The sequence below is a fragment of the Hakea prostrata genome, chromosome 2 (genome assembly GCF_041222555.1).
Source record: "Hakea prostrata isolate BN-2017 chromosome 2, UWA_Hpros_2, whole genome shotgun sequence".
Taxonomy (NCBI): domain Eukaryota; kingdom Viridiplantae; phylum Streptophyta; class Magnoliopsida; order Proteales; family Proteaceae; genus Hakea; species Hakea prostrata.
Genome location: NC_142601.1, coordinates 54,683,947 through 54,694,937, shown reverse-complemented (window position 1 = coordinate 54,694,937; position 10,991 = coordinate 54,683,947). Strand labels below are relative to the sequence as shown.

Sequence of the window (10,991 nt, the reverse complement as noted above, 5' to 3'; positions counted from 1 at the left end):
CATAAATGTCATGCCAGGCATTGGACACGAATTCTCAATCCATTTAAGAATTCGGTATTCCATGAAATAATTGATGTTCATTTGTCAAAGTCTATACATAGGAGTGTAAATGGATAATCGAAATTCATTCCCAAATTAACATTCACATCCGTTAACAATATCTGAATCCGTCCGATTACTAATAGGATACGGATATAGTATGCCCCTTTCTTACCAATTATTATTGGTCCTATTAAATTCTCCTCTCTCTAATTTAGTCCATTCACTTTATTGTGGCCCACTATCCCAGGGCCCACCCACCTTAACCCATGGCCTATCTCCTCTTGCACCCCAGCTCGGCCTCTTTTTCATCTCCCTCTTAGCTCATTCCCTACGTTAACCCACAACCCAACTATCTCCCTCTCTTAGCATGCCAATTCCTCTCTGATTTAACCCTCACGAGCTCCTCCATTTCACCTAACCCTCTCGTGGTCCTTTCTTCGTGCAACATGGTCGCTTTTGAGAATCCAACGGAGATTGATACTCCTTCCTAGGGGTGTCAACGTGTGGTTTGGGGTGGTTTCGATTTGAGCTTAACAGTTTTGGACTAAAAAACATCAAGCCCAAATGCAACCTATTTGCAAAATAATGATTTTAGTTTGATTTTTGGTTTGGTGAGATTTGAGTTCATATAATCTAACGGTTTAGATTTGGGTTGGGATGGTTTTGAGACCATTATCAACTTGTTACCAAACTATTACAGCTCATTTACAAAAAAATTGTTATTCACTCTTAACAATAGATTTTGAGCAAAAAATAAAAAACATTTGAAGCAACAAACATTTTTTTGGCACTAGGTGTAAGTTAAACTTAATATATTAGAGAGTTGAAGCTCAAGATTGAACCTATGCATATCTCATAAATGTGGATGCTATTAAATAAAATAGGGTAAATATCACTTACCTCCCCTCTTAGTTGGACAAATAGCACTTACACCCCCTCTTAATTGGATAATATCACTTATCTCCCCTCTTACCTAGCAAATATATCAAACACCTCCCCTCTGTTAACTTTCTCGGTTAAATTTAACTTTTACTGTTAAATATTGTTTTAAAACCCAAACTACCCTTGGCTAAAAATATTTTTTATTTTAAACCCTAAATTAACATAATCACCCTATCAATTAAAATACTAAATTACCCTCACTTAAAATAATTATTAAAAACCAAAGCACCATGGTTAAAACCTAAATTATCTTTAATTTTTAAAAGCCCAACATACCCTCTTTTTTTTTTTTCTAAAATTATCAAACAATTAAAAAAACACTTACTACTATCAAGTAAAATTAAAAATACAATTAAAATAAAAAAGGTATGTTGATAAAATTAAACACGTACTACTATTTTGGGTTTTTTAATTGTTTGATAAATTATTTAAAAACAAAAAGGTATGTTGGGCTTTTAATAATCAAAGATAATTTGGGTTTTAACTTAGGTGTTTGGTTTTAAAATTACCTTTTTTTGTTGTCAACTCCGGTTTCCAAGGCTTTGCCTCGACTAATCCGGTGTTCGACCGGATCGTGGTGGGGGGGGATGAGTCTCCCAACCGGGATTTTTTTGCATCAACAAGGTTTCGTAACCTTGCTTAGGCCAACTGAATTTAGTATTTTAACTGTTAAGGTGATTACAGTAATTTATGATTTAAAATAAAAAATACATTTAGCCAAGGGTAGTTTGGGATTTTAGAAAAATATTTACGATAAAAGTTAAATTTAACCGAGAAAGTTAACAGAGGGGAGGTGTTTGATATATTTGCTAGGTAAGAGGGGAGGTAAGTGATATTATCTAACTAAGAGGGGGTGTAAGTGCTATTTGTCCAGTTAAGAGGGGAGGTAAGTGATATTTACCCAATAGAATATTATATCTCTAAAACTATACCTTAGTCGAAACTAAGACTTCTACCCAACAAAAAAAAACTAACGGTCTTAGTAGAATTAGTCCACTAAAATCTCTTCAAAAATATATCCTAGTGGAACTAATGGGTTAACAATCCTTATACGGGTTGGCCCTAATCAACTCAAATCGTCCAGGCTATGCCCCTCAGCCCAAACATTGTCCATTAAGATTCGATTTGAATCAGTTCGAACTATAATAGGTCAATTCAGCTACTTTTAACGATTGAAATTGCAAATTGATACCCCCACTCCTTTCCCACCATGTGCCTCAGAGTGCGACAGTTGCAAGAGAAAAAATCAAATATCTACAAAGCTAATGGTGACTTCATGTGAACAATAAATAATAAAAAATAAAAAAAAAACTAAAAATATTATCATTGTTGCCCGACATTGTAACTTGTTGCTTAGACTTAGGGCCATATTTTGTTTTATCCGTGGGTTGCTAGAGCGTCGCTCAACCGTTGTATTCTTCCCCTTGCCCCTTTGTTTCTCAATTTGATTAATGAATTAATATCTTAATTGAAAAAAGCAAATTCGCATACCTAGAGTTGTTGACCACCATTTTTTTTGAAGTGATCTTGTCATTCCTTCGATTTTTTTGATTATTTTTTTCTTCTTTAGAAGTAGAGGTTCATCAGGGCTAACTTGCGCGTACTTTGATTACATCTCAAAGAGAGACACTGTCTGCAAGGATTGAACCTACGACCTCTCCACTGAAAAGTAGAGTGAGAAGTATGGATCTCTATTTTTATCTTTGCCACGATCTCTCCACTGAGAAGTATATATATATATAGGATTTTTTTTTCTTTTTTGGTGAAGGGTGATTTTATTCATAAGAAGGAAATGGGGAAACAACATAGCCTGGCTCAAGAGCAATCAAGTCTTGCAACGAGGGGGCGTTCACAGGCCAAAAAACACTGGAACCAAGTGAGATGCCACGATGGGCCAAACAATCCGCTATAAAATTGGAAGAGCGGGGAATGTAAGAGAAAATGATGCAGGCTGAAGTGCAAGTTCTAGTATTAAGAGCTTGAATAGCAGTCAGACAGTCTAATTCAAGAATGATTCTCTGAAATCCAGCATTTATAGCCCATTGTATACCAGCTTTTATTGCTTCTAGCTCTCCAATCAAGCAGGAGCTCATTAGAATTTCCTCTGAGAACACAAATGTAACGTCTCTGTTGCTAGTTCTTCCAATAATACCAATGCCACCACAAGGTTCAAAGACTAAAAATGCAGCATCAGAATTTATCTTCAGCCAGTCCTCCTCAGGCGGAAACCACTCTCTAGTGGGTGGAGGAGTATCCGGGAAGGAGTTTGATCTCCACACCACTGCATATTCACAATAAGCAGTAAAGGCTTTATCAATTATCTCTTGAGGAGTACTGAGATTCATCCGAAGAGTTTTTATATAATTAATATAGAAAGAGGCTTCACCCCTGACACCGAGAAGATTCAAACTCTAATCTCCTATGTGGAAGCGTTGGTCTTTCGCCAACTAAGCCACCCCTCGAGGTTAGACTATTGACATGCATCTAACATGTATCCAATCTTAAAGAAAATTTTTTTATTTAGTAAATTAGTTAAAATAAGACTTAATATTATTAATCACCATTACTAAAATATAAGATCTTGCTTTGATAATGGACACATGACGATAATCTAATTATATGAGTTGGAAATTTCGTGTCCATGTAGATAGAGGATTCATACTCTATAATCCTTGAAAGGTTCTACTATACTCATCATAAGAATCATTAGGAGGACAACCATTGGATTGGAATTTTGATGCCAGATGAAATTTTGTATTAATTGATTTGAAAAAATAATAATATGATTGCATAAAGCATTATATTTGGAGATTTGGTTATTTATTGGTTGAAAATATGGGAAAGCCCTCCTCACATTATACTAGGAGTTCACATCCTCCACAATTTATACTTCTGTAACTCCTTGTAATTCATATTAGGATTGCGACATGACAGTTAATCATTCAAGTTTCAAAATTAAAATTCAACTAAAAAATCTATACAATTTCTCTTAATTTTGTCTTTTCTCTTTGTTTTTTTAAGTTTAATTTTAGAGATTTATTAGATTCAGTTTTTAATTGAATTCTAATTTTGACATTTGGATAATTAATTGCTATGTGTCACAATCCTAAATAAGAATTATTGGGAATTTAAAGGAGTGGGAATTATAGAGGATGTGAACTTTTAGACAATATACTAATTACATCCTAATTAGATAATATTTTTTTTCTATTTCTCCACTAGTTAGAAAAGGGACTATAAAAAGGTTATATTAAAGAATAAGTGCGATTATTGAAATTTAATGAAAAAAACTGAAAATTTAAAAGGAAATATCCTGAACATAAATTTAGAAACGTGAGATACTTCAATTATTTTATTTTATTTTATTTATTTAGTTTAAAAGGTGGAGTTTGGAACTATGGTCATGAATTAATTACATGATTAATTTTTTTGATAGTCTCCGTGTCTGACTCAACTACTTCCTGGCCCCAAATTGAATTCACAAGGCTTTGACCGTTAGATTAGCGTCGGTGATAAATGATGCCAGACCAATGTCGCAGATCTTGTGTAGTTCAATTATAATCTAGAGAAGGTAACGAAATCTTATTTTAAATTTGTTAATTGGAACAATTGCAGAAAGAAATATTATTTTAATAAAGAATGAATAAGACTTGTGCTACACGGACTCTGATTTTGAGAATTTCTATTCTACCCAACTAAGGTCGCTTTAATTCCGCGCTTTCCTGTTTTTCTGCGAAAAATCCAACTCCAAAGGAAGAATCAGAACTCTCGAACCCAGACCGGAATAATTTTTTGGTTTTCGAACGTGTTTGGACATCTGATTCTCTCTTTCTGTGTCGAGGTATGCAGTGTGAATTTTTGTTTCTGATTTTCTATTTTGTTTTCTACGGAGGTGGTGTTTTAGAAGGTTCTGATGATCATCTTTATTTGGAAATCTAAATGGGTTTTCGTCATCTTATTCGTAAAGGGTGTTTGATTCTTGGCTTTTGAATTCTGTTCTGATCGAGCTGCTTTTCCTGGGTTTGGCTTGTTTGCATGTCCGGTAGATTATTTGTTTTTTTTTTGGTCTTTTTTGGGAACACAATCTTTAAAGGGTACCTGCTGAAACATATAATCTGAGCGAGAAGGCTAATTTTGCTGATTTTTTTTTTCAGAATGTGTTTTTGATGTCTAAATTTCTGATTTTGATTGGCATTGCGGAGATTTTGCACTCAAGATTCAATTTGGTTTGTGTCTGTAAATGTAAAGAATTCTGGGAGTAATCTACACCCTTTCTCAATGGTGACGGTGATTTTATAACTTAGCTTTAACGTTTACGGAACAGAGTTTTGTGCTTATCGCAAATTCTATCGCTGTTACAGCAAGTAGATAGAGTTTGAATCAGTGTTACATTTGAAATTTGAAATAATTCCAAATCGTGTTTTTCATCTATTAGGATTTCAAACAGTGTTTCACGGAGGACCATTGCAAATTGTTCTGATTTCCGCCACTTTTATGTTAATTGTTGTGTCAGAAATTTTTAATTGGATTTTATATGATTAATTTAGCTTCTTTTTTTTAGATGAATTACTCTCCGATTGAGTTGAGAACTATTTTCTCTCTTCTTGATATATATTCTTCTTGTGTTTCTCTCGCTTGACAGGTGAGGACAAAAATTTTGTTCATCTTGTTCAGTGCAAAGAGTTCTCGACTTTCCAAACGATTTTGATCAGCTCTGTAATTAAAGAAGAGAGAGGGTGCTGACTCGTGGAGAAACTATAACATCTGCGAGCCTAGGGTCCTCTCTCATACTATATTTACCATCCAGTTCTTTCTGCCAAGAAAATTTTCTTTACTGGAGTTCCCTAATATAGTGAACCCTTGTGGATGAGACTGGAGAAACGCTTTACGAGCTTCGGGGTTAATAAGAAATTGAAGCTGCATCATGGGTACCGTTTGTTCTTGTCTACATGCTGAGGAATTTGAAGACTATGCCAATCCTAACAGTTCTGTTTATAGAAATTGTGTCTGCCTCAGATGCTTTCTTCAGAATATCATAAATGCAGTATGTTTGACTTCTAGACTCTATTTGTTTATTATTTATCTTATCTTTTTTCCCCTCCTGGTCAATGCTCTAAAAGTTAATCCTCGTACATTTTTTTTTCCTTCCACAATTTGTAGTAATTCATTGTGTGTTTCATGCTCTTAGAATTCTGACCCTACATAATGTATTTATTTGGTATCTGAGATGTTGATCACCTCCCACTGTCATGTTGTGTGGAGTCTGTATTTTCTTCTTCTCTCCTCATAATTTGACATAATAAACAATTAGGGGTCTTTAGTAATTTAACTCTTAACGCTCATGGAAATGGAGAACTTCTAAATTGTTTTCCTGTCTTCTAAACGTATTTGAAGAATCTGAGGCATTTCTTGCTCTGGTTGTAACTGATTCACTGCATGTAACGGGTGTGACTAACAGAGCTGGTGCAATGGGAGCAGGAATGGGAGGGTATGATTGAAGGAAAGCAGTAGCAGGTTATAGTCATTGGATTATCATTTTTCCCAGAGGGGAAGAAGGTAACCAATTTGGTAATCAATGTAAAAATTGTCTTAACACCTCCACAGGATGAAGTCTTATGGATCACATTGAGTGCGGAAACTTAGATATTTGATCAGGAGAATGTCTCTAGCTGTTGTGTGGAACTTGTGAATCTACAATTCACTATTTGCGAGATTTGTGAAGCATGGACATCCAAAATTTGAAGCAGCAGTTGGAATTATGGAACTGGGCAACATGTGCTAGAGAGCCTGGTTCTGGGAATTATTGATCTGCTGAGAATTATGTTGCTTGTATAACATGGTCTCTTTTTCTTGTTCAAAATATGCTTTTGCGAGGGAAATGCAACGGGTATGTTGAAGTGGGGAGTACTAATGCCCACTGTAACTGAACAGCTTATGTTTTTGCTTAAAAACTGGAATCCTGTTGATTGCATTTGAAGAACCTTGCAAAACTTAATAGTCTCCTTCTATTTTGCTATCTATCAGTTCTTGCTAAATCATTTTGCTTTGGCTTAAGTAGCCAAGAGTTGATCGATATCATTTTGTAGTGTAGACATGTATCTGTTTTAATCAATGTTGTTATTTATTATCAAATTTATTTGTTTCTGTTGCATAGCTATGATATTTGAATTTCATAGAGAGTGGTTTGGCTTATCTGTCATTTCTAACTTTTCACAGTACACTGTCTTATTCCGAAGAGGGGAGGTGCACACTATTTCTTCGTCAATCCAGGGGGCTACATTGACTTCAACAACATCAATTGACAGTTCTCTGTCTGACATGTATCACTCTCCTCCAAGACCTCTGCCTTATGATGCTGACCCCCGACGTTTCCGTTTACAGCGTGATGGTCTGGTCTCAAGACGTGAAAAGGGTTCAAGTCATTTACATGAGGAATCCGAACCACTTAGAGCAAGTGAAGCTGATGGCGATCCGGATTCTTTAAGTGCAGGAGACAAGTGGAATGAATCAGAATGTGATGGGGGATCAAAAGAACGTCGTTCTGAGTCCTCACTGAAGCACCCATTGGCAAAAGTGATGGGGGGAGTTGGATATGTTTATTCTTCTGCAGAAGATGAAGACGTCTGCCCTACATGTCTTGATGGTACTGTTCCTAAGTATAACTCTTATTATTGTGATAAAGTAATTCTGGACAGGCCTAATGTCTGTGCTTGAATGTCATGAGGGAGGGTGCCGTTTCATAAACATGTCCATACATATTATGGGCAGCTTGGTGTAATTTTGGAGAATGTTAATACCCTCTGCGCATTCAACTATTACTAGAGAGTGTTTGTATAATACCTTATGTATTCTTAATTCTTTTGAATGAGAAAACTCCATTTTCATGTAACTAAGACTGTTAATCTGTGATTGTGATTTTATTTGCAGAGTATACTCCTGAAAACCCCAAGATAGTGACAAAATGTTCTCACCATTTCCACCTTGGTTGTATATATGAATGGATGGAGAGAAGTGACAGCTGTCCAGTCTGTGGAAAGGTAATGTGTCTCATCTTCATGTCTGGTGAATTATTTGTTCATTCTGCAAATTTACCTTTAGTAATTGTTGTGCTAGTTGGTGGTTTTCTAGTACAAGACACATTGCCAAAGCACAGGTATATCCAATGCCCAAATTGTGGTCAAGCCCTTTGACCAACTTAAACCAGTCTTCCTACAGTTTCAAAGTATTGGTTGGTTCTGTTGAATCATAGTGTGTTTTATGTGAGTATGTCCAGCTTGGTTTACATTAGCTCTGAACCTATCAGAGCTCACAGTTTTATTAGCGCAATAAGCATTATCATTCTGGTGGTTTTATAGTAGTGCTACCTCACTTGAATTCGGTTATTCAAATTCAAAACCTTAGCTAGGTGGGATCTGTGGTGAGAGGCTGTAGTTTGAGTCTTTTTAATACACCTAAATCTGTGTTTTTAAGTGCTCAGCTAATACTACCTCAAAGAAACCAAAATCATTCAAAGTGTTAAAATTATATGTGTTTAAAAGTGTAGGAAAATTAAAATCTGATTAAAAATTTTTCAATCTTTATTGGCTAATCTTGAATAGGAATCTTTGGTCTTATCATGCGTATAGGTGTTTTAATTATGGTGATTTGTTTACATAATGGATGGAATCTTCTTTTCCTGTGCAGAGCAGCACTATTTAATGCATTAATTGAAAGGTCTTAATTTTTCTTTTTATCAGTTATAAGTTCATCGATGTATGTTTCTTAATTTTTCTTTTTATCAGTTATAAGTTCTTCGATGTATGTTTCTGAGACTAATACTTAATGGCAAAATTACAATAGAATCTGGATCCTATGAACCCCATCACCCCCAATTAAAAAATTATGGATGGACTAGCCATGTATTTTTTTTCACTGCAATTGATCATCTAATCTACAAGTCAATCAATTGTTCCCCAATTTTTGAATACAAAATGATTGTTGAACTTTGTTCAAGGAGATCCTGAGTGGAGCAAGTTTGTTTGTTATCCAGCTTTACTACTTCAGTTGTACTATATTTCACACTTACGGAGTTTTTACTGCTTGCTTGCAAGTGTTTGGTCTGGCAAAGATTTGCCTTTGACAGCTGAGATAGCTGTAGGTGAGAGACCCACAGCTGATATAACTTACCCCTCCTATCTTCTATTTTCCCCTCTTTTCCCCACTACCCATTATGTACAAGTTCTGCAATCAAACCACAAGTCCATCATTTGCTGCCCAGTTTTTGAAGACAAAATCATCATAAACTTTGTTCTAGGAGATCCTTACTGGGGCTGGGATCTTTGTGATCCAGTTTTACATTTGCTTACTGAGGCGTTGCTAGAATTTGGGTCATCCACATAACCTGTTCTGTCCTGCCTGGTTAGGGAATATGGTCTAAATGTCTGATATGTATGTTAAGAAATGACTGTTTGTATTATGTGAGGACTGGATCAAGTCTTGTTTGGGAAATTCTGGTGACTTGACTCTGTTATCCATGTTGAGATAATTATATCTATTACCCAAACTGCAGAAAGTTCTTATTTCTTATTTCTCATTTTCATTAATTTGTGAATTTAAATATTGTAAATAGTACTTCTGGGATTTATTGTCTCTCGTCTCAATAGTATCATTTCGAAAAGTAAATATGATAATATTGGACAAGCAGGGCTTAGAAATCAACAGCTGAGATTAAAGTTGGATCAGATATGAACATGTGTTTTTGTCTGAATTCAAGACCAGACTGGGTGAGTTGCACAAATAACCATGAACATGATGTGGTGTCCAACCTTAAGCTCTGCCTGGGCCAATCTGGAGGTGCATCCAAATGCTGATGACTGAATAAAGGAGCTACGGTTGGCATATGAGTTCACCGGTTGGATGAGCATGTGTTTTATAAATACTTACCTACCTGTGCAACCTGGGCATGCTTCAGGTTGTCATTTCTAGTTAAAGCTAGTACCTGAAGTTGCATAATAAAACACCTGAAATTCATGTTGAGATGGTTTTTGGTTAAGCATGTCCCTAGTAGCGTGAACATGACAGTGAATTGTCTTCAAGGTTTGAATTGTAGTAGCTCCTGCATACAGTCTTCTGTAGCTACTTTTGTGAGTCGTTGGTTGGTGGAAGAATGCATGTGAGGGACATTTCCTTACAGTTATGATCCAAGGTAGCTTATGTCAATCCAGCTTCACATGGAATGAAGGAATCAGCTGCCATGCTACAGAAGTTTCTTAGCTTTGAGCCAAGCAATCTTAATTAGACATGGCTCCCAAAAGATGCATGTCTGTGGGGTACGATTTCTTGTCTGCTCTATGATGGACATGGAAAGTAGTATCAGTTGTTGTATGCTTATGCATTCACTGTAACATGGAAAGTATTATCAGTCATTTTATGCTTGTGCATCTACTCTATGCAGATTACTCCTGAGAATATCCACATGGATAATGCTTTCTTTTGATTTTCCTTCTTATATGTACATTCTGAATTATCTCACTTGTTTTCTTGTCTAGGTAATGGTCTTCGATGAAACTACTTGATTTCCCTTGGAAGGTTCAATTCAGAGATGAAGATTTGAAAAAGGGAAATTGTAAAGTCTTTGTGAATACCCCAGTTGAAAGAAGTCTTCATCAACGAAATTGATCTTGCATTAGCTCGTCTCCCAAGTAGATTTTGAGAGAAGTACATGTTTTGGCATCACATCCTCACTAACATGGATACATTGAATGCCTTTTCTTTAATGTGGTTCCTTTAATAGATTTATTTGCAAAGGCTAAATGAAATCTGACAGGCTGCAGGGGAAACTTAGGAAGTATGATATGGAATATGCTTGTTTTCCATATTGAGTTATCCACTGGATATCTGAAATTCTACTTCAAATACAGAAAGAGTGTTGATTGAATTTAATATTAATTTCATGATGAAGCTCTACTTATCAATATATGAGAAATTTTCTCGCATTTATTTATGGAGATATTGGTTTATCTTTTTGA

General features: G+C 35.6%; 2 protein-coding genes across 3 annotated transcripts; one reads left to right on the top strand and one right to left on the bottom strand.

The window, feature by feature from the left end:
- Positions 1–2,759: 2,759 nt before the first annotated feature.
- On the bottom strand, positions 2,760–3,329 carry LOC149024931 (uncharacterized). Its single transcript, XM_089143547.1, has one exon. It carries the CDS (start codon positions 3,327–3,329, stop codon positions 2,760–2,762), a length of 570 nt encoding a protein of 189 aa, XP_088999673.1.
- A 1,331-nt stretch (positions 3,330–4,660) lies between these two features.
- Positions 4,661–10,980, top strand: LOC149024930 (E3 ubiquitin-protein ligase At3g02290-like). Of its 2 annotated transcripts, XM_089145126.1 has the most exons (5): positions 4,661–4,825; positions 5,627–6,028; positions 7,201–7,627; positions 7,912–8,021; positions 10,512–10,980. In XM_089145126.1, exons 2-5 carry the CDS (start codon positions 5,909–5,911, stop codon positions 10,536–10,538), a joined length of 684 nt encoding a protein of 227 aa, XP_089001252.1. In that variant the 5' UTR covers positions 4,661–4,825; positions 5,627–5,908; the 3' UTR covers positions 10,539–10,980. The 2 variants fall into 2 exon arrangements, with proteins under 2 accessions (XP_089001252.1, XP_089001251.1); XM_089145125.1 differs by lacking the exon at positions 10,512–10,980 and having other exon boundaries at positions 7,912–10,500.
- The last annotated feature ends 11 nt before the right edge of the window (positions 10,981–10,991 follow it).

Excerpts from the sequence above, each read along its gene's own strand:
- LOC149024931 (XM_089143547.1), bottom strand. The coding sequence starts at position 3,329 with ATGAATCTCAGTACTCCTCAAGAGATAATTGATAAAGCCTTTACTGCT.
- LOC149024930 (XM_089145125.1), top strand. The coding sequence starts at position 5,909 with ATGGGTACCGTTTGTTCTTGTCTACATGCTGAGGAATTTGAAGACTAT. Across the intron at positions 6,029-7,200 it reads TTCAGAATATCATAAATGCA|TACACTGTCTTATTCCGAAG; the intron begins GTATGTTTGACT and ends AACTTTTCACAG. Across the intron at positions 7,628-7,911 it reads CTGCCCTACATGTCTTGATG|AGTATACTCCTGAAAACCCC; the intron begins GTACTGTTCCTA and ends TTTTATTTGCAG.